The sequence below is a fragment of the Aedes aegypti genome, chromosome 3, assembly GCF_002204515.2.
Source record: "Aedes aegypti strain LVP_AGWG chromosome 3, AaegL5.0 Primary Assembly, whole genome shotgun sequence".
Classification (NCBI taxonomy): Eukaryota; Metazoa; Arthropoda; class Insecta; order Diptera; family Culicidae; genus Aedes; species Aedes aegypti.
In genome coordinates this window covers 22,844,100-22,867,158 of record NC_035109.1, presented here as the reverse complement: position 1 = coordinate 22,867,158, position 23,059 = coordinate 22,844,100, and the positions used below count along the sequence as shown (strand labels likewise).

The window sequence follows — 23,059 nt, the reverse complement described above, 5'->3', positions numbered from 1 at the left end:
ATGGGCCATTAAAATAATAAAGATAATAATAATTCACACGCTAATTGAACCACCAGCCCGTTAGTTTATCCTCATACTCACTGTATCCCATCACAACTGGCACGGCGGACACGTTCTGATTATTCAACAGCAGATATTTCCTCCCGGGCTCGAGCACAGCTTCGCCCAATCCAAACAGAATGTCCACCCCCAGATGTAGGGTCCACTCGAAGAAGCCCTCCGACACAACCAGTGGCCCTCGTGCCGTGGAGAAAACAATTTCGTCGTTGGATTTGCGCTTCACTTCCACGAAAAACGTAGGGCTGTAGACACGGGCCCGGAGTTCATCGGTTTCAATAACGTTTATTTGCTCGGTTGGGAGCTGCTCCCGAGTCGATTCCGCGGAAACCGTCGTCAGTGAAAGTTGCAACCGTGTCTGGCTGACGATGCCGAGATGGGCACGTATTTTGGGCACTGAACTTTTGAGGTAAGGGGTGAGGTTCCTGGTGGGAGTAAGTTGGGCGCCATCCTGCCAATCTCCTTCGAGGCGAAACTGGTGCTCCGATGGCAGCGAGTGGTAACATGTGGAGAGACTTGTGTAGCAACATCCCAGTCGATGGCACTCGTCCTGCGATATGTTGCCGAAGCCGCACTGGATGTGGTAAAGCGTTGGGTGGCCACAGGTCCCTACCAGTTGGTGCTTGGGCGCGTGGCCAATTTCCTGGGAGAAGAAGAAAAGGTACGCGAAGGCGGGAATCACAATTGCAGCTAAGCCCAGGACGAAGAACAGGCGGATGGTTTTGTTTAGCAGCAGCACGTGGATGAAGGCAGGGCCTGGAAGATTGAAAGGTGACACGTGTTAGGTACTTTTCAGAAGTGGGTTTAGAGTTACATGTGGGTTTACGTTAAGAGGATTTGATGTAAAGTAAACTAAATGCATAAATATGAATAGGAGAAGCAGCCTGACTTTGGGGTTGGAGTGTTCGCTCTTGTGAGAAACTAAGTACCCCACGCCAACAACAATTGTGTATTCCAAAGTATGTTTGAGACACTTCTAGGCCTTTGTACAAGTTCAAGGCTATGATGGAATAACCGATAAAAACCCCACAGCGAAACAGCAAATATAACTGTTTTGGTACCGAAATCTCTCAGCTATGAATGTGGAAGTTCTAAGAATGTAATGCTGAGAAGCAGGCTTTGTCGCAGTGGGACGTAATGCCAAGAAAAAGATCTTGTTCAATCAATTACCTGGCAGAGTATTTAATTTTTAGGAAATCAGATATAGCGTGTCATTAGGGTGGGCTATAATGATCTAACTTCAGAAATCTTATGGTAGAATATCCAAATTTGATTATTTAGACCCTCAGAAGCTACTGTCAAAATTTAAGCGGATTCCTAGGGGGCTAGACGAGCGTGAAGTTTGTATAAAGAAAATCCACCAAATATATGCAAAAAAAAAAACAATTCCAATTACATTTTCGACTATAGATGGACTATACTGCCCATTTTTCGCCGCAACATGGATGTTTTACTATAAACTTTATTGTGCATATAAAAATGTTCACAGTTTGTTTAAAAATGTTGTGGAAAAATATGAAGTTTGTGCAGTCCCATATTGAAAAATAAAGGCATAACAGTCTCTATATGAACTTTCAACCCAAATAGCAACTGTAAAACGTGAATTGTGTTCACGTTTATATTTTTTGCTGATCAATAAAAGCAAAATGAGTTATTTGTGCTGCGATGCCAAACGAATATAGCATGCTGAAATGTACTAGAAAATTATGAACATTTGTATGAGAAGACAAGCTTTAAAACTTTGAACGCTATTTTCTCAATGCCCACTAATTTCATATGGGACAGTTAGACTTTTATGGGCAGTATAGATGGCGCTGTAGTTAATGATAGATCATTATTAATTTGAAGATTTTCCAATCTACACTCTCGTGCAAAAGTTTGGGGTCATCCACTCAAAAACATACAAAAGTGTTTTGGATTGCCGGAAGAAGACGAACGCCAACGTTGCCAGTGAGCCAAGATCGGTTGTCTATATGGCAGACGGCCGTGCGGACGGCGGTAAAAGCAAGGAGAGATGCGGTGAGAAGATCAAATTCCTGCTGGACTCGGGGGCCAGCGACCATATGGCGAACACGAAGCAGCATTTTTCGACCATGGAAGTCCTCGATAAACCTGTGCACATTGATGTAGCGAAGAATGGAGAATCCCTCGTGGCCAAGGAATCAGGTGTTGTCAGCGGAATGAGCAACCTTGGTGTTCTGATGCATGCGAAGGATGTTCTCTTTGTTCCCTCTCTCAGGGATAACCTCATGTCCGTGAAAAAGCTGACGAAGGCCGGCGTGGAAATCATTTTCAACGAAAAATACGTAATGCTGAAGAAGGATGGTGAGACGATTGCGACGGCACATATGCGGGGCAACCTTTACGTTATGGAAATCGCAGTGCAACGGGCCAATGCAAGCTTGGCTGAAGCGGATAGTGCTACCCTCTGGCATCGTCGTCTCGGTCACATCAGTGAAAGTGGAATGGCCACTCTGGTGCGTGAGAACCTGGCCCTTGGTGTGCGTTTCAAGCCGGAGAAGATCAAGTTCTGCGACGTGTGTGTCCTGGGAAAACACAACCGGGACCCGTTCGATGGTGCAAGAGACCGGGTGACCAGTCCGTTGGAGCGTATCCATTCGGACGTGTGTGGGCCGATTGAGCCTGCATCCTGGGAAGGTCATCGCTATCTGGTCTCGTTCATCGATGACTACTCGCATTTCGCTGTACCTGATCAGGAAAAAAATCGGAAGTTTTTGAAAAATTCAAGGAATTTGAAGCGATGGCGACTGCGGCTTGTGGCACGAAGATTTCAAAACTGACCGTGGACCAGGGTCGTGAGTACTTCTCAACCAGCCAGAAGAACTACTACAAAGCGAAGCGGATTCAGGTCGAGTCAACTGTAGCCTACTCTCCGCAACAAAATAGAGTGGCGGAGAGATTCAACAGGACCCTTATCGAGAAGGTACGTACCGTGCAAATTGAATCTCATGCTCCAAAATCGTGCTGGTGTGAAGCGGTGCTGTCGGCCGTGTTCCTGATCAATCGGAGCCCAACCTCGACTGTTCCAAGAAACGTTACGCCTGCTGAACTATGGTACGGTCGGAAGCCAAGTCTGGAGAAGGCGCGCGTTTTTGGTTGTCAAGCCTATGCCTGGATACCGAGTCAACGGAGGAAGAAGCTCGACGCGAAGAGTCGACAGCTGATCATGGTTGGTTACGCGCCCAATGGCTACCGGCTGTGAGACAAGGACGAAAGGAAAATCGTGATTTCTCGTGACGTCAAGTTAAATGAAAACTACTTTCCGTGGGCCAACAATGCAAGAGATCGCGTGGAAGAGAGACTGGTGGTACTCTTGATCTACGAGCAAGAGGTGGAAGAACATGCCAAGGAAGCCATTGATGAGGACGCCATCCAACCTGATGATGCGGCGGTCGGTCCGTTCGACCCGTCCGACCACGAAGGCGAACTTCTAACCGAGGATGATACCGATGACGAAGCTGCGACGGAACTAGCCAACCCTGCGCTCCCTTCGCAATCAGATCTGGACATGTCCTCCGGCTCTAGAGGCGAGCAGTCCGAGAGGCGCAGGTTCGGACGATCGGTTCGGCATAAGGCGCGACTGGTGGTCAAGGGTTTCCTTCAACGTCCTGTTTTCGATTTCGAGGACACGTTCGCATCAGTGGCTAAGCTGTCTACCGTGCGAGTGGTGCTAGCCGTTGCGGTTCATCATGGTTTCAAGGTGCACCAGATGGACGTCAAGACAGCGTTCCTCCATGGTATGCTGAAGGAAGATATGTTTATGGAAGTACCCCAAGGCGTGAAGGCAAAGCCCGGCAGCGTGTGCAAGCTGCAGAGGTCGTTGTACGGGTTGAAGCAAGCACCACGTTGCTGGAACGAAAGGTTCAACTCAGCGCTTCTGAAGCTGGGATTCAGCAGATCCTACCGTGACTACTGTCTCTACGTGTGCAACACTGAAGGCGATGAAGTTTTCTTAGTGCTGTACGTCGACGACCTCCTGATAGCCGGACGGAACATTCGTACAATTGAGAAGCTGAAGCGCCGTCTTTCCGATGAGTTCGAAATGACCGATTGCTGCGAAGCAAGGTTTTTCTTGGGGATGCGGCTCGCTTACAATCCGGAGCATGGTGACCTGAAGTTGACCCAAGAGACACCTGCCACGAAGATCTTGGAGAAGTTCGGTATGACTGAATGTAATCCCGCCAAGAATCCGATGGAGAAAGGATTGCAGCTGCATCGTGAAGGATGTCGCGCTTCCCAGCCATACCGGGAGTTGCTGGGCAGCCTGATGTATCAAATGCTGCTACTTGGGAAGGTTCCAGCAATCACCAACGAACAATCACTTGCAGGCGCTGAAGCGAGTTGTCAGATACCTCAAAGGGACGGCTACCCTGGGACTACACTACAAGAGAAACGAGGACAGCAGACCGCTCGTCGGATCCGTGAACGCTGACTGGGCATCCGATGCGGAAGATCGGAAGTCGGTAACAGGTTTCCTGTTCAAAGTCTACGGCTCGACGGTATCCTGGGCTAGTCGGAAGCAACCAACGGTCTCCATATCGTCAAGCGAGGCCGAATACGTCGTACTGAGTGCAGCCGTATCGGAAGCTATCTGGTTGTCCGGAATTTTAGAAGACCTCAACTGCAAGAAGCTGGCGGATCCTGTACGAAGACAACCGTGGCTGCATAGGGCTGGCCAAGAATGCTGAATCGAAGCGCATCAAGCACCACTTTATCAAGGACCATGTGGCTGCCGGGACCATCAAGATCGAACCGATCAGCACCACCGAGCAGCAAGCAGACCTTTTCACGAAGGCGTTAGATGTCACCCGGTTCCAATCCCTCAGAAGCAAGATCGGGGTCATCGATTGAGAGGGGGTGTTAGAAATCTAGCACTCGCTGACTGCTGGATTTACATCACAGCAACCATAGACTTATAAACTGTGATGTAATTTATTCATTCCAATCTGAACCGTCATCCAATAAAGACGTTTGTAATAAAGCTCCAGTTCTTCAAGCTGCGTTTTACTCAAGATTTCAAGAAATTAAAAATCTTTATGGCGTATTCGGAATACAATGAGTCACTACTTACTTACTTATTTGGCTTTACATCAATTATCTTGATAAAGCCTCGCCAACAATATTTCGCCAATTCCCTCGGTTCATGGCCGCTTCTCTCCATCCTCGACTGTGACCCACGCTCTCCAGGTCCTGGTGTACCTGGTCAATCCACCTAGCTCGCTGCGCCCCACGCCTTCTTGTTCCGACCGGATTCGTGGCGAACACCATCTTTACAGGGTTGTTGTCCGGCATTCTTGCAACATGCCCTGCCCAGCGTATCCTTCCAGCTTTAGCTACCTTCACGATACTGGGTTCGCCGTAGAGTTGAGCGAGCTCGTGGTTCATCCTTCGCCGCCACACGCCGTTCTCCTGCACGCCGCCGAAGATCGTCCTTAGCACTCGGCGTTCGAAAACCCCAAGAGCTTGCAAGTCCTCCTCGAGCATAGTCCACGCCTCATGCTCATAGAGGACTACCGGTCTTATGAGCGTTTTGTACATCGTGCATTTGGTGCGGGGGTGAATCTTTCTTGACCGCAGTTTCTTCTGGATCCCATAGTAGGCACGACTTCCGCTGATGATGCGCCTTCGTATTTCCCGACTAACATTGTTGTCAGCCGTCAACAAGGATCCGAGGTAGACGAACTCGTCCACCACCTCGAAGGTATCCCCGTCTATCGTAACACTGCTTCCTAGGCGGGCCCTGTCGCGCTCAGTTCCGCCAACCAGCATGTACTTTGTTTTCGACGCATTCACCATTAGCCCGACTCTTGTTGCTTCGCGTTTTAGGCGGGTGAACAAATCTGCCACTGTTTCAAATTTTCTCCCAATAACATCCATGTCGTCCGCGAAGCAAACAAATTGTCCGGATCTCGTGAAAATCGTGCCTCGACTGTTAAGTCCGGCTCTCCGCATGACATGCACGAAAGTCCGTCGCCCTGTCGTAGTCCCCGCCGAGACTCGAACGAACTGGAGTGTTCGCCCGATATCTTCACGCAGTTTTGCACACCGTCCATCGTTGCTCTGATCAATCTTGTGAGCTTCCCGGGAAAGCTGTTCTCGTCCATGATTTTCCATAGCTCTATGCGGTCGATACTATCGTATGCCGCCTTGAAATCGATGAACAAATGGTGCGTAGGGACCTGGTACTCACGGCATTTCTGGAGGATTTGCCGCACGGAAAAGATCCAGTCCGTTGTCGAGCGGCCGTCGATGAAACCTGTTTGATAACTTCCCACGAACTCGTTTGCTATAGGTAATAGACGACGGAAGAGAATCTGGGATAGCACTTTATAGGCGGCGTTTAGGATGGTGATTGCACGATAATTTTCACACTCCAGTTTGTCGCCCTTTTTGTAGATAGGGCATATAACGCCTTGCTTCCACTCCTCCGGTAGCTGTTCCGTTTCCCATATTCTGACTATCAGCCGATGCAGACAAGCGGCCAACTTGTCCGGGCCCATCTTGATGAGTTCGGCTCCGATACCATCCTTGCCAACGGCTTTGTTGTTCTTGAGCTGTTGAATGGCATCCTTAACTTCCCCCATCGTGGAAGCTGGTTGGTTTCCGCTGTCCGCTGTGCTGACGTAGCCATCGCCTTCGCTGTCCTGACCTTCTGTGCCTGTGTTCTCTGCGCCATTCAGGTGTTCATCGTAGTGCTGCTTCCACCTTTCGATCACCTCGCGTCCGTCCGTCAAGATGCTCCCATCCTTATCCCGGCACATCTCAGCTCGCGGCACGAAGCCTTTGCGGGATGTGTTGAGCTTCTGATAGAACTTCCGCGTTTCTTGAGAACGGTACAGCAACTCCATCTCTTGGCATTCCACCTCTTCCAGGCGGCGTTTTTTGTCCCGGAATAGGCGGGTTTGCTGTTTCCGCTTCAGTCTGTATCGTTCCACGTTTTGCCGCGTACCATGCTGCAGCATTGCAGCCCGCGCTGCATTCTTCTCCTCTAAAACCTCCTGGCACTCCTCGTCGAACCAATCGTTTCTTGAGCTCCGTTCCACATATCCGACAACGCTTTCGGCAGCGTCGTTAATGGCTGCTTTGACTGTCCTCCAGCAGTCGTCAAGAGGAGCCCTATCGAGCTCGCCCTCATCCGGCAACGCTGCCTCAAGATGCTGCGCGTACGCATTGGCGACATCCGGTTGTTTCAGCCGCTCGAGATTGTACCGGGGCGGGCGTCGGTACCGTACATTGTTGATGACGGATAGTTTTGGGCGCAGTTTCACCATCACCAGGTAGTGGTCGGAGTCAATGTTGGCGCCACGATAGGTTCTGACGTCGGTTATGTCGGAGAAGTGCCGTCCATCGATCAAAACGTGGTCGATTTGCGATTCTGTCTGCTGAGGTGATCTCCAGGTGAACCGATACGGGAGGCTGTGCTGGAAATAGGTGCTACGAATGGCCATGTTCTTGGAGGCGGCAAAATCTATCAGTCGTAGGCCGTTCTCGTTCGTCAGCCGGTGGGCGCTGCACTTTCCAATCGTCGGTCTGAACTCCTCCTCCTGGCCAACCTGAGCGTTCAAATCTCCTATGATGATCTTGACGTCGTGGCTTGGGCAGCGGTCGTACTCGCGTTCGAGCTGCGCGTAAAATGCGTCCTTGTCATCATCAGTGCTTCCGGAGTGTGGGCTATGCACGTTGATTATGCTGAAGTTAAAGAATCGGCCTTTGATTCTCAACTTGCACATTCGTTCATTGATCGGCCACCACCCGATCACGCGCCTTTGCATATCACCCATCACTATGAAAGCTGTTTCCAGCTCACGTGTGTTGCCGCAGCTCTGGTAGATGGTATGATTATCTCTAAACGAATGAAGTTGAGAGATTTGCAGTTCCACGTACCGAGTTTCCAATCGCTAGTCCATTTTCGTCGCTGTGGTCTTTGCCGATTGTTCCGGTCCGTATTCTCTCGTTGACGTTCCTGTGCTGATGTGTTTTTACGGTTGGCTTGCAGGGCCTGACACCAACCCCCTAGATTTCCGGAGGACCATTCCCCCTAAATGTTCGGAGGGCCATAGTGCGCAGTTTAGCTTAGAGTCCTTCTCTGGCACTCGGACGATGATCAGCCGCCCCTGACATGGGGAACAGACGTTGTTGTGAGCCGCTCCTAACATGGAGTACAGACGCTCCAGGTTTGCAAAAGCAAACCCCCCCTTCCCTGTCAGCATACGACCAAAGTTCCCACCGGGGGTTGGTTACCCGATTGTCCCCAAGGTTACTCGTACCCCGGCCAGTACCACGAGGAGGTAGGGATAGGAGTTGCTGGGCAAGAGGCTAAGGACCGCACAGAGGGGTCTATTTTATTCCTGCAGGTACGCGAGGTACCAATGGTACGCCATGCCCAGCCATTTACCGCGCCAATACAATGAGTCATTCTTTCTATTTAGACCAAAACAATTTTTGAATATTTTTTACTAAATTTTTACTTAAAGTAGTGACATATTTCAAAAAATGCACTAAAAAATGGGAATTTTTCTCAGATTTAGATCAACCAAAATTTAAAATTATTGCGTCATTCAAACCGTTAATCGAATGTTCTTTGAAAAGCACTTGAGAAATTTTGGCGGTAAAATGTGAAAACTATTAAATTTTAATAAAAGTCATTGTGCAAATGTTTGGGTTCACCTTAATACGGTGTATCGTGCAATAGTTTGGGGTCACTAGAACTTACCTAAAACACGACAATTCTGTGAAATCTCATACCAATGACCAATTACGTCTCATTATTAAGTCGGCTGGCCAAGAACGGCAGAGTTTTTAACAAAAATAATTTGCGTACGTCGTAGGTGGACTCAAAATTTTGCTCGATTACTTGAATGGCTAATAGCATAAATAATTACTGAGGCGTCCGATTTGAATACGGTCTTCGGCAAAGTTGTAGCTAACGAATGTATCTAACAGTATCAGCGCAGCTCTAACCCTCAAGAGCACATGGACAAACACTATGACCGATTGGATGAATTGCTTGCTTTGCCATTGGCTATTTTATTATTATCAAATCGTTTTCAGATTTTTTCGCCAAAACCTTGCAAGTTTAAGAATTTAAGATTACGGTTCTAATGACACGTTTGACGATTGTGTTTTAAATTATAGTGCTGGCAAAAAAAAATACACAATGGCGGATACCCATGAAAAATGGTAATGTTTAGAGATTTGTTTCACAGCTTTCTTCTTAATGATTGCTTAGAAATAAAATGAAGTTTAATCTGTGATAAACTAATGAAATCACAAAACGTGACAAAATTGCTAACCAAACACTACTACTGCCACTTAAAATGACTTTTAAGCTTCTGAGCAACTTTGCTAAAGACTCGAACTTTCAAGGTTGTCTAGGTCAGAGCGTGCAAATTAACCTTGCCTCGGGGTATTGATCCAAAATTCAAATCGTGATACTTTAAAATATGAGAATTCTTCTAAGGATTTCTCCGAAATCGACTTCTGGAATTTTTACAGGACTGTTCCAAAAAGTTCCTGTAAGTATTATTGAAGGTATTCGCTATGGTACGAATATTTGTAGAAACCCTTGAATCGTTATACAAGTTTTAGGTAGATCACTAGTGGAATTCTTTGATAAAAATAGGAAAACCATTGATTTTTTCTAGAAAATTCTTTGAAAACATTGGGCGGTATGAATAAAATGTAGTAATGTTAAGTTAACTACATTCTCGGTAGTAAATACTACATGTGGAACACGAATCGAACATGTTTGTGTCATTTTTCTTTTCTACACCAATATTCTACAAACAACACGTTCAAAGGTAGCATTTACTACAAAACTATTGGTAGTTAGCTTCAAAAGTTGCTACACATGCTTCCACAATGCGTGATTGAATGGACTAATTTACTTTTGAGTAAAAATCATGGGAAAACGATGTGCGCTTCGATATTTTGATAGGTTTTTTGAGATTTCCATAGGATTTATGAAGTTTGAAAAAAAAACTGAGATTCCCGTAAAATTTCGGACCGTAGGAAATTGTAATTTCCGTGTGAATTCTTGCATTACGATAATTTTTTTTCCGAGGTGGGAATTCATTTACAATGTAATTTTGAATTTTACGCTTGAATTCTGACATCCCTGATGCTCAGATTTCCTTTCGAATTCCGGAAACCCTGTAGGAATTTTGGAACTCCGATAGGCATTCTGGATGTGTAACGATAATTCTAGAATTTTAAAAGCTATTCTAGGAATATTGTGGAAATATTAGAAATCTGTTAAGAACTCTAGAATACAGGTGGGAATGGGATTCCGGTTATTAATCTTTGAGATGGTATTTCTGAATCTATGAGCTTTAGGTGAGATTCCTGCAAATTCTGGTGTGAATCTTAGGAATTCTGATGTCAGTCTTTGGAATTCTTTAGGATTTGATATAAGATTAAAAAAACAAAAAAATTCATCGATATTACTGGAATTACGAGTGGTTTCAACTGAGTTCCAAAAAATCTTTCCTCAATTCAACCACTATTATTGTGAGAACTGATTTTAGATTCTAGATATTCCAAAGACACTACCAGGAACCCTATAAGTATAATTATAATATTACAGAAATATTTACAACTTCCACAAATCAGCATACTGATAAAAAAAAAACCTCAAGAGCCAGGAACCAGGGAGCCTCAATATTCTACCGCAATTTTAACAGAAGCCCAACAATTCAGAGATCATATAACGTTTATTTTCTTTTTTATAATCGCCTGGAGTTGTATTGACCATGGAGAATTTTTTAAAATGTACGTATATGGCCTCCAGATTTATGCGAATCGAGGGAATTTGTGCATTTTATACAATCTGTTTTTACCGAATAGGTGTTCACTTTACTGAGTTGCAGACTCAGTTATGTTAACATTTTTGTTGGCTGGGATCTCAGTAGTGGTCTCGAAATGCTAGGAATTGTGTGGTTCTTAGTTTGATTGCTCAAATCTTAAGATCTTTTTCTAGGACACAGGCTTTCAGCTAACATTTCAAAATTCGTTAAACACTGGAAGACTGAAAACTACCCAGAAATATCTTTGATGTAAAATTATGCACATAAAGCAAACGCCAGATTTATCGCTGAATTACACTACAATCTTGTCAAATTTTAATCCTAGAGTTTCCAATTTTCCCGGGATTTGAATTCCCGTGAAACGGGAAATGAATGTATCATTTCCCGGGAAATACCGGGATCCCGGGAAATTCCCAGAAGTGTGGAAACAAAGCAAATTTGATGATTTTTTTTTATTTTTCGTATTTTTTGTGGGCTTTGTGGCCGAGTGGTTAGTGTCGCCAGGCAGTAATCGCTTCGTGTCATGGGGTGTGGGTTCGATTCTCGCTTCAGCCGTCGAAACTTTTTGTCAGGAATGTTTCTCGTCTGTGCCACTGGAGCATGCTTGTCCGTTGTCTAGTGTTAAGTTACAGTCTGTGCAGCTAAATGGCTGAAGACGGTGTCCGTGTTTTTTTTATTTCATGGAGGGTAACTCATTTCGCATAAAGACGTACAACTTTCCCGGGAAGCTCACAAGATTTATTAAATCAACGATGTGCAAAACTACGTGAAGATCTCGGGTGAACACTCCAGTTTGTTCGAGTCTCTGCGGGAACTACGACAGGGCGATGGACTTTTGTGCCTGTTGTTCAATATTGCGCTTGAAGGTATCAAGCGGAGAGCCGGATTTAACAGTCGAGGCACGAGGTAAATGCGTCGAAAACAAAGTACATGCTGGTTGTTGGAACTGAACGCGACAGCAGTGTTACGTTAGACGGGGATATCTTCGAGGTGGTGGACGAGTTCGTCTACCTCGGATTCTTGTTGACGGCCTACTATGGCCCCCTAAAGAAACTGCGGTCAAGAAAGTTTCACCCCCGCACTAAATGCATGATGTACAAAACGCTCATAAGACCGGTAGTCCTCTATGGCATGAGGCGTGGACTATGCTCGAGGAGGACTTGCAAGCTCTTGGGGTTTTCGAACGCCGAGTGCTAAGGACGATCTTCGGCGGCGTACAGGAGAACGGCGTGCGGCGGCGAAGGATGAACCACGAGCTCGCTCAACTCTACGGCGAACCCAGTATCGTGAAGGTAGCTAAAGCTGGAAGGATACGCTGGGCAGGGCATGTTGCAAGAATGCCGGACAACAACCCTGTAAAGATGGTGTTCGCTACGAATTCGGTCGGAACAAGAAGCAAGGTCGATTGACCAGGAGGAGGATGGAGAGAAGCGGCCATGAACCGAGTGAATTGGCGAAATATTGTTGGTGAGGCTTTATCAAGATAATTGATGTGAAGCCAAATAAGTAAGTAGTGAAACTCTTGTGAAATTCCTATTCTTTCTTCTTGTAGTCTAGAGAAATAGTGGATATTTCTTCACAGAAGCTAACCTTGAGAAATCCCAACAGGGTTGTTCATCAATAAATTATCATCAACGTCAATTAAGTTGTTTATCGTTATCGTCCATAACAATAACGTTTTAGGCGTTGACACGTTACCGTCTTATACAGATTTTATTTGCAAGTTAACGTCGTCACTAGGATCATTGTCAAAGAGATGTAATCGAAAACCTTTATCCTTTATCGAATTGGCGTTGAGTTATCGAATAGAATATCGATAGTTTATTGCTTATCAAACCTGGTTCAATTAATTATAAATCATTCTAAATATTCTAAATATTCTATTCAAAACGTGTTAACTTTTTGTTTCTCAATATGTTTGCGTTATTTTTTCACAAGTGCTGAAAAACTCTTTTTTCAAAATCTGTGTTGACAATGACCATCAGTCATCTGGTTTTGAAGATATTCATAAATTCCTTGGGGGACCGACACTTCCCTTATAAAATTTATTTGGCCGTTATTTTATTTTTAGTTTATTTTTCAAAAAAATAAAATGTGTGCTACACAATGTCAGGTAATAAGGAATTTAAAAATTAGAATATGATATGTTTTGAAGTTTTCTAAATCTTTCCGGACGGAGTGGTACCGGGGAAACATAAATGCTCATAATTCAAAAACGCTTGCACTAATTTGTTTAATTTTTTTCACAACAAACTCATCAAAGTATTGAGCCAATAAGCGAATAGTCGAACATAAGAAAAATTGTGTGGTCTGAGATATTTACATTGTTTATGGCTACCAATCAGTCTCCCAAAGAATTTCAGAATATCGCTGGATCTCTTTGGATGACTAATAATCAAAATCGAAATGATTTCTACAAGTAGAAGAGTGAAAACTTGTGAAAAAATGTACAAAACTATCGAAAAAAAGTTAATGAAAGATGTTTGATTTTATTTTTGTGGTAAAAAATGATACTGCTAGTAGAAGAGGTAATTACCTAGTGAATTCTCAAGTAAGTAATCGAGAGATTTCTTCGACTGTCCCTGCAAACAAGAATTGCACCGAATAATCTTTCAGATATAAATCATATTCACCTTATGTACAAATTTAGCTTTATTTTGTTCTAGGATTTCATCAAGAGTCGTTATCAGAATTTTTAGAAATTCTTCCATTATTTTAATTCTAGGAAGGATACTTCTTGATATTCCACCAAATACATTTTCACAAATGTTTTTGCTTTCTTCTGATATTTGTTTTTGGATTCCTGGATAGACAAATCACTAGAGCAAACGAAAAGTTTGAAAGCAATGATTTTCAGCTAAATTCCTTGATGCGGAATAGCTCCAATCCTTAATAAATGACGCCAAGAGCTTTATAAAGGAAAGAAACTTTACTTTTCACTGTTCGAACAGGAAACAGTGTTTGTACTCTTTCCTCACCACACTCTATTTCGGTCACTCTCCCGCAACGCCTACTTGGTTCCATAAATATTACCACATAAATAAGCAATGCTAACTTTTGTCGAATTCCGGAAAATCCACTTCCACTTCCTGTTGCTCCTCTTCCGGTGTCAGTTCGCGTTGTTTCAACGGGGGCGGCATTTTTTGCTCGCTTGGCTAGTTATTGCGTTACGATTTATTTCTCCTGCCACTGTATTTCACACGGGAAAAAATGTATCATACTCTAGGAAAAGGAAAACCGTCACTATTTTGTCCAATAAGGGTCAATAAAATAATTCTATTACGTCAAATGTTCAAACTATTTTTTGTGTCTTATTATTTTATTGACTTTCTTTTCGAAAAAAACAGAGCGATTCCCTTCTTTTAATGCTTATTTATTTGGCTGCCTTCCAAAGCGCGCAACAGATTTTCCGTGTTTTTCCTCTCCGTCCCTTTCGATTCCAATCCATTCACTTCACTTCGCGCGGGATGACACGACAACGTCTCCAGAAAATTTCCATCTTCGTCGCAATGTTGTGACTTCAATGTCATCCAATTTAAAACCTCTTCCGTCCTTCTCGGGAAATCGCTCGAAAAAAAACTTTGCTTACGTTGGCAGATTTCCCAGACAAGGACAATGAATCATTAGGGAAATTACCCCCGCACCAAATCACTTTCACTCGCGGCAAATGCTATCTCAAAAGCGGATTTATGGCTACGCGTCACATTGACAGGGCTAATAAATCTTTTTCGCTGCTGTCCGAAAAATTGACGACCTAATCAAAGCAAATGAACGACAATGAAAATTGTCACACAGATTTGTACGAACGAGAATTGGATGGCTGGTGGGCGGCGTTTTGATTGCTAATTGAGTGATTTCCGTCGAAGGCAGTAATCTAGTCAAGCTGATATCTACTAATTGATTGGCTTCGACTTCGACTCGAGTGACAACGCGCTAGGAGTTCGCTTGATGCTTTTTTTCGTTATCTTATCAGAAGGTTGTTAAGGCTGCACCAAAGAATGATGAATAGATTGTTGCGTTGTGGTATTATACTAAGATAAGTCAAGACTTTGAGTGATATTTTTTTAAAATTCCAATAGGAGGTTTGTATTCATTTGAAGTCGATTTTTTGTTCTTTTGAGCAATTTGATAGTACATAAAGCTTTGATTACACGGTGCGTGCAATGCAAGAATATTTGCGCGAAATGTGTAATAAGTGCACGTACTACAGTTAACTCTCCCTTATTCGATATTCCGTATCTCGATATAAAGTTAGAGAACCATAGTAAAAGTTGGTTTTCATGGTTAACTCGATGGTCCCTTGGAACGCAGTTGCATTGCTTTTGTATTCTGTAACTTGATACCTCCCTTACTCGATGGTCCCTTCAATATCGAGTAAGGGAGAGATGACTGTACTAGCAAACATTCTGTAGGAACATATTCGTGCATTCGAACATGTTGGTTCTGTAGAGAAGAAACTTGTCATGGATAAATCATTAAAATAAACGCCATTAAAATATCCTGAGTTGTGACTTTGAATCAATTTGTAAATCAGTAATTAGAAAAATATCACTTTCCCCTTGTTCTGTTCGGGTTTACTTGTTGACTACGGTATTCCTTCGTTTCCATCATGAGAGAAAATCGAAAAGGCGGAGCCTACCATATTCGATGACACAGCACCGTTGTTCAATTATAAAACCGACAGTGCCATCACAGTGTGGCTCATTCAAGTGACGAACGGCAAGACGAACGTACCGGAATCGAGCGGAGCAGCAAAGCAGTGCCATTACAGTGTGGCTCATCCAAGTGACGAACGGATCACGTGTTAGCAGCAGCAGTGATTGACTCTAAAGTCGATTGCACCTTGCTGTAGTGTTTATCTGAAGAGGTAAACCATGAGTTGTTAGAAATAATATTCCACACAAGAGTTGCTTAGAAAATATTATTTGCTGAAGAGTTGCTAAAACAAAAAAAATAATATTCCAACAGCTACTGGCGAAGTCAACAAGTTTGTCAAGATGGCTAACAACGACGAATAGCAGGCTTCCTTGTTGCCACGGTCCAGGAACGCAGCCGGAAATTACGACAGGTTCGTCGAACTTGCGTTGCATAGCAACCGTAGAAAGTTGTGTAGTATCACGGTGTACTATATTAAGGCTAAGTAGCCCGTCATTCGTTTTGGCAACAATGATGACTTTTCAGCTTACATTTCAAAGTGATAAAACTCAGTCTCGATAGATTATATTGACTTGAAAAAGTATCACTGTACGCGCAAACATGCATAAAATATGCTGATACTTTTTCAGCCGTGTTAGTGCTAAACCAACTGATTTTCTTTGATTCGAAATCGTGAGATGAATTAGCAACAATCATCAACGACGCGTACAAATTTCAATGACGGCCTACTTCGCCTGTGGTACTTTCTGAAGCCAATATAAACTATCAAGACTGAGTTTTATCACTTTGAAATTGCATGCAGCAAAGTCATCATTGCAGTGCGCATCGTACCTTCGTGCTGTGCGTACACGAATTCTCTCTGCTCTTGGAAGTTTTCTTAAAGTCGAGCACTCGACACTGAAGAAGTCTGTATGTCGCAGACGAAATAGGCCTATCTGTCAAGATAAGCAACACATATTAGAGTTTAAAGGTATTTGCTGGCCTTACAAGTGATTTTAGTATTTTTTTTTGCAAAAGTGAAGTGTTAAAGTTCAATTTGTAGTTTTAAACATACTCTAATAATCCCTCCCCTAAATTTAATATAAAAAGTGTAGTACCTAAAGCAATAAAACAGTAGATGAAAAAACCGAATTTAGTACTATACCATTTAATTCCACTATATTTGGATCCTTTGACAGATACGCGTATTTCGACCTCAACTGTAAGGCCGTCTTCAGTGTCGTGTACTAGACTCGACTAGCCGAGTTTCTCATCTACTTATAGGTATTCCACTAAACAGCTCGAAGATTTATTATAATAAAACAGTACTTTTCAGTGCTAAAATTAAAAACGGTACTTTTCAGTGATACTAAAACAGTACTTTTCAGTACTATTTTTTCTACTATTGATCCCTTTACGATCCTTGTTTGGACCCGTGCCTTCGATTTTTCGTTGGACCCGTTGGCGAAAGCTAGCGGTGGTAATCCTTCTTGGAACACCGTCTTGGGAAAAAACCTCTCAGGAGGTCACATCTTCTTCCGTTTATTAACTTAACATGGTATCAACAACAAACAAAAGGAAGGGTGAATCTCTGAATTCACAACTTCCTTCCAAAAAAGTGGGATTTAAAACTGTCACTAAACGTGGCAAGAATGGAAGAAAGGACGTTTCTCCGGAATGCGAACTTTCTTCCAAGGGTGAAATGAATAATAATGATAATTGTATCGAAATGAGCAATCAGTTCGATGCTCTAGACAAATTTTCCGAACACCAAATCGAAGCAGCCTCTAGCCCAGGCTCTTTGATTCAAGTGAGGAAGCAAAGAGTGCCGCCTATCGTGGTCAGTTGTTCCGAACTTGGGGGATTTAGACAGGAGATCTTGAACTCCATTAGGGGAATCAAGGTTTCCTTCCAAATCGCAAAGAAAGGAGACTGTCGCGTTTTGCCGGAAACTCTTAAAGATCGCGAACTTCTTCTCAAACATCTTGAAGAGAAGAAGCACAAATTTTTTACTTATGACGACAAAACTGAACGTTTGTTCAGGTTCGTCAGTTCAGTTGTTGAAAGGTATCTCAAGTGACTATAAGTCACCTGAAGAGATCAAAAATGGTATAAATGATTCACTTGGATTTTCCCCAGTCCAAGTAATCATTATGAAAAAGAGAACCCAATCTGGCATTGTTCGGAAAGGGCTTTCTCAAGAATTTTATTTAGTTCACTTTAACAAAAAAGAACTAAATAATATTAAAGCTTTAGAAAAAGCTAAACTTATGTTCGATGTCCGTGTGAATTGGGAACATTTCCAGAAACCTAGAGGAAATTACCAGAACCCCACGCAGTGCCGTCGGTGCCAAAAGTGGGGTCATTGTACAAAAAATTGTCGCATGGATGCTAAATGCATGATTTGCGGAGGTTCTTCTCACGCTAAGGACGACTGTCCTGTGAAAAAAGATACCAGAAAGTTTGAATGCGCCAATTGCAAGGGCCCTCACAAAGCATACTTTTGGGAATGCCCTTCACGCAAAAGAGTCGTTGAGGCTCGTGCCAGGCAGATGAAAGATAATATCCGTTACGATAACGGTCGTTTCCGGAATTTGCCTGGTAGAGTATCGAACAATGCTCATTTTTCAGTTAACGATCGCTTGATTAGGAATCATACCCATCAGGAAGATCATAATCATGCTCATTCACAAACTAATTGTAATCCGTCGGGTAGCCGTTCGAATCTTTCAATTTCTAATGTATCTACCCATGGTAAATCCTTTGCCGATATCGTTGCAGGTAATTTAAACTCTTCCCCTATTCGTTCCATGAGTACCCATTCTACTTGTTTCAAATCAAATGGAAAAAAAACCTTACCGCCACAGGTAACTCCGCTTCTTCGTCTACCGGAAATTCTAATGGGAAATCACATGACATGTCTGCCTCTGATTTTAATTTTCTAACTGAACAATTGAATCTAATGATTGATGCAATGTTCAAAGCCACCACTATGACTGAAGCAGTCCAAGTAGGTGTAAAATTTACAAATCAAATTGTTATTGGATTACGTTTTTCTAATGGATCCAAATAATAATTTAAATATTTTAAATTGGAATGCTCGTTTTCTGAATGGTAAAGAGGACGAGCTGTTTAATTTTCTTACAGTTAATAACGTGCATATAGCAGTTATTACCGAAACTTATTTAAAACCTGGATCTAAACTCAAAAGAGATAATAACTTTTTTTGTTTATCGTAACGATCGACTTGATGGGGCATGTGGGGGAGTTGTAATCATCATTCATAGGCGTATAAAACATCAACTGTTTTCGTCATTTGAAACTAAAGTTTTTGAAACTTTAGGTGTTTCTGTTGAAACACAGTCTGGTAAATATACTTTCAGGGGACGGACCTGGTGTAGTGGTTAGAACACTCGTCTCTCACGCCGAGGACCTGAGATCGAATCCCACCCCCAACATAGCCGTTGGTCCCGAGATGAACAAGCCGAGAAGAGCACGTTTTCGAAAATGCCTGGGAGACTGATTTGGAAGAAGTGAGAACTATTATTAAAAAATTCAAAAATATGAAAGCTCCTGGCGATGATGGAATTTTCTACATACTTATCAAGAAACTTCTAGAAACTAGCATATCATTTTTAGTTGATATATTCAACAAATGTATTCAATTAGCATATTATCCTGACAAATGGAAAAATGCTAAGGTTGTTCCAATTTTAAAACCAGACAAAAATCCTGCAGAAGCTTCTAGCTATCGTCCAATCAGTTTGCTTTCCTCCATCAGTAAACTTTTTGAAAAGGTTATTTTGAACAGAATGATGGCCCACATCAACGAAAATTCAATTTTTGCCAATGAACAGTTCGGATTCCGCCATGGACACTCGACCACTCATCAACTTTTACGTGTAACAGATTTGATCCGTTTCAACAAATCTGAAGGCTACTCTACTGGTCTTGCTCTTCTAGACATAGAAAAAGCATTCGACAGCATTGGCAGTTTGGCATGAAGGTTTGATTGTAAAATTGAAAAACTTTAATTTTCCAACATACATTGTTAGAATAATTCAAAGTTATCTGTCCAATCGTACACTTCAGGTTAATTATCAGAACTCCAGATCTGAAAGACTTCCTGTAAGAACTGGTGTTCCCCAAGGCAGCATTTTGGGACCAATATTATACAATATTTTCACATCTGACTTACCTGAGTTACCTCAGGGATGTCAAAAATGTTTGTTTGCGGATGACACAGGCCTCTCCGCCAAAGGACGAAGCCTGCGTGTCATCTGTAGTCGATTGCAAAAAAGTTTGGATATTTTTTCTTCATACTTGCAGAAATGGAAGATTTCTCCTAATGCTTCCACTCCAGCTCAACTAATAATATTCCCACATAAACCAAAAGCTCTTTATTTGAAACCTTCAAGTAGACAGGTTGTCACGATGAGAGGGGTTCCAATAAATTGACCAGATGAAGTTAAGTATCTAGGGCTCATGCTAGATAAGAATTTAACTTTCAAAAATCACATTGAGGGCATTCAAGCCAAATGTAACAAATATGTAAAATGTCTCTATCCACTTATTAATAGAAAATCAAAACTTTGTCTTAAGAACAAGCTTTTGATATTCAAACAAATTTTCAGGCCAGCCATGTTTTATGCTGTACCAATATGGACTAGCTGTTGTAATACCAGAAAGAAAGCTCTGCAGAGAATTCAAAATAAAATTTTGAAAATGATTCTGAGGCTTCCTCCCTGGTATAGTACCAATGAGTTACATAGAATATCCAATGTTGAAACATTGGAACAAATGTCAAATAAAATAATTAATAATTTCAGGCAAAAATCGTTACAATCTTCTATTGCCACGATTAATGCGTTATATGTTTAGGTTAAGTTAGGTTAAGTATATTAAAAACGTTTTTTTTTTCTCTTATAAGCAGGTGAAATCAACTCATCTGTAAAATAACACTGAACTGCTATGGCAAATGAAATGTAATATGTTGTTAACAAAATGTTAATAAAATCTTCGATTTTTGTTATCAAATTAGGATGATAGTGTTGTCTAATAACACAGAACACCTAGATATAAGAAATAATGAATGTAATGTTTGGAATGATACTAATAAAGAAATTAAAAAAAAAAAAAAATAAAAAAAGTCATCATTGCTGCTAAAACGAATTACGGGCTACTTAGCCTGAAGAGCCTAGGCTAGGCCTTAAGGTGATATATTCCGAAAACTGACAGCTACTTGACGACGTCAATTCTTCAGGTCAATCCTAACCACCTTGAACAAATTAGCGAAAAAATGATCTAGTGGTCCGGACGTTATCTTAGATAAAGATAGGACAACTGGGTATAAAATTTGATCCAGTTTGTGATCCAGTCGCTGATTGGTTGATTTTGATGTCTGCGAGTGTGTGGCTGCGTGTGGAAAATTACCATAGGATGTGTTTGTTTTGGTTTTGCCCGTGTTGCCGGATTACTATGTTGGGTTGCTATTATCTGCTATTGTGCATAAAAGTTCGTGTCTACTAGTGATCCTTTATAGAGAGATTTTTTTTTTTTTTTTTCTGTTCGGAACATAAACCACTGCGACCAATATTTGATCTATTGTAGTATATCCCGTGTCCTTTGTGTAGTGCATGTCGTTTTACTTTGTCACTATAGAGAAGTGATAAAGTATTCGGTTTTCTTACAGTTGTAATTCCTAACTTGATCACAGGAAAGGATTCTAACTGAAAGGTTCCTACCCTTCGAAGAGTGTGGTGCATGCACTCTCCACAGGCGCGCCCTTTTATCAGGCAAAATCGGATCCCTCGATAAAGCCAAGAAATTACACCGATATTGTCTATGCATCAGAATCCTAGTCCTTACTTCTTCAAACTAGAGAACGAAATAAATAAAAGATTAGAAAACAAATTGTTGAATTTGACTCATTTTTTTCCTTGTCTCAAGATCATTCTCGGCAACTGGGAAAACCGAGACTTGTCACTTTCAACAAGGTTTAAAATTACTACTACTATAACATCCTGTTCTCTTCGTTTAAAGGAGTCAGGACTAGGATTCACTGGTAGATCTTTACCCCATAACGCACCACGAAAAGGTGATCTACCCGCGTTATGGGTCTTATAGAGAGATAAGCGGAAGTCAAATGGAATGATTTGGCAACTGACCAGTAGTGCTGATTTTGCTCGGCGTTGAGAATAATATTGTTACACGGACATGACTTCCTCATTGCTAAAATGTGTATTTTGTTTCGTTATAGATCTTTGAGCTACATATCTAAACTAATTAACGGCCGAAAAAATCAACAACTAAAAATCTTATCGACGAAAATTTAAGAAAGAAAAATGTTTCATTGTTTTGTTTCATGCAAAATTCCTTTTACCGAAATAATTTCAAGCAGATTGCATTACTACTCAAGAAAAGTTCAAAACAAACATATCGCATGTTCGTTTGGCTCACACTTTGACAGCTCTCGCTGCTCGATTGGCTCACACTTTGACAGAAATGTCAGCTTCCGCGAATCTCTCTATAAAGGATTACTAGTGTCTACTAGCCGAGTAATGTAAACCTACCAAAAAATGAAGTGAAATCAGTTTTAAATGAAGTGCAAAGCCTTCAACTGTTAAGTCTGCGGGTCTGAGGCAAGTCAAAAGTTACTTTATGTGCATGGAAGCGGCGGAATTTTTCATAACGTAAATTTAATGGACTGGGAATCAAACCTAGGTAACTGTCAAGTTAAGATTGATTTGCAGTATTCTGTGAAATTTCATCGAAATCTCACCAACATAACGTTTGGTATATTTCTCAAAACTCGGTGAAATTTTACAGATTGCGATGAAATTTTTATCGAAAAAAGCAAACTTTCACCGAAATCTGTATATTATATTACGGAACGTTCTGCTGTTGAAATTTCGGAGTAATTTCACAGAATACTGCAAATCAAAGTTAGTGTGTTAGCATGGTATTGCTTCGTAGCCGCGCACCTTATGTTACAGCTCATGAAGGGCTCTCATAACTTGTTTTTCGTCGCGTATTTGAATTTTGTCGTTTTTGTCATTAGGTCATACTATAATTCACCTAATCATAAAAATCAAAAAGTAAATAATAATTAAGAAATATTTTTTTCTTTGGAATAGTATACCATCTTCTATACAAATGGCAACACTGTTTTAACGTCACACGCAAGGGTGTCAAATTCACAACTGGGCTGATGGATGAAAAGAACAACAACTAAAAGAAGCCAGGTGTCCGATCTTATCTTAGGACGTTATTTGGTACGATAGGAGTCACATGTTCACGATCAAACTTGATATTTACATCTGGGGAGTGCGAATTGGATATCAACAAGCAGCCAGGCTGCTGTCAAGCCTAAATTTTCATCATAATGAACCGAGTATGCCTAGGAGTGTGTGGTCATTACTTCGTAAAGCCTGATTCGCTGCTGACAAGTAATTTCTTGGCCTATCTTGATGCATGGGAAATTTCTGCTAGGAATGGATCAAGAAAGCGCTTTCTTCTGATCGCAGTACGCAATAGGGTCC

At 42.0% G+C, this 23,059-nt stretch overlaps 1 protein-coding gene across 8 annotated transcripts in view; it reads right to left on the bottom strand.

The window, feature by feature from the left end:
- LOC23687646 (lysosomal alpha-glucosidase) overlaps positions 1–14,811 on the bottom strand; it is a 34,113-nt gene extending 19,302 nt beyond the window's left edge. The window contains exons 1-3 of one of the 8 annotated variants that reach the window (XM_021850360.1): positions 14,473–14,811; positions 13,939–14,105; positions 82–813 (exon numbers count right to left, since the gene is read on the bottom strand). In XM_021850360.1, the coding sequence (XP_021706052.1) occupies positions 82–813; positions 13,939–14,023 (817 nt within the window). In that variant the 5' untranslated portion in view covers positions 14,024–14,105; positions 14,473–14,811. The remainder of the gene's footprint in view (positions 1–81; positions 814–13,938; positions 14,106–14,472) is intronic. The other 7 variants (XM_011495202.2, XM_021850363.1, XM_021850361.1 and 4 more) reach the window with 7 other exon arrangements.
- Positions 14,812–23,059: the final 8,248 nt, after the last annotated feature.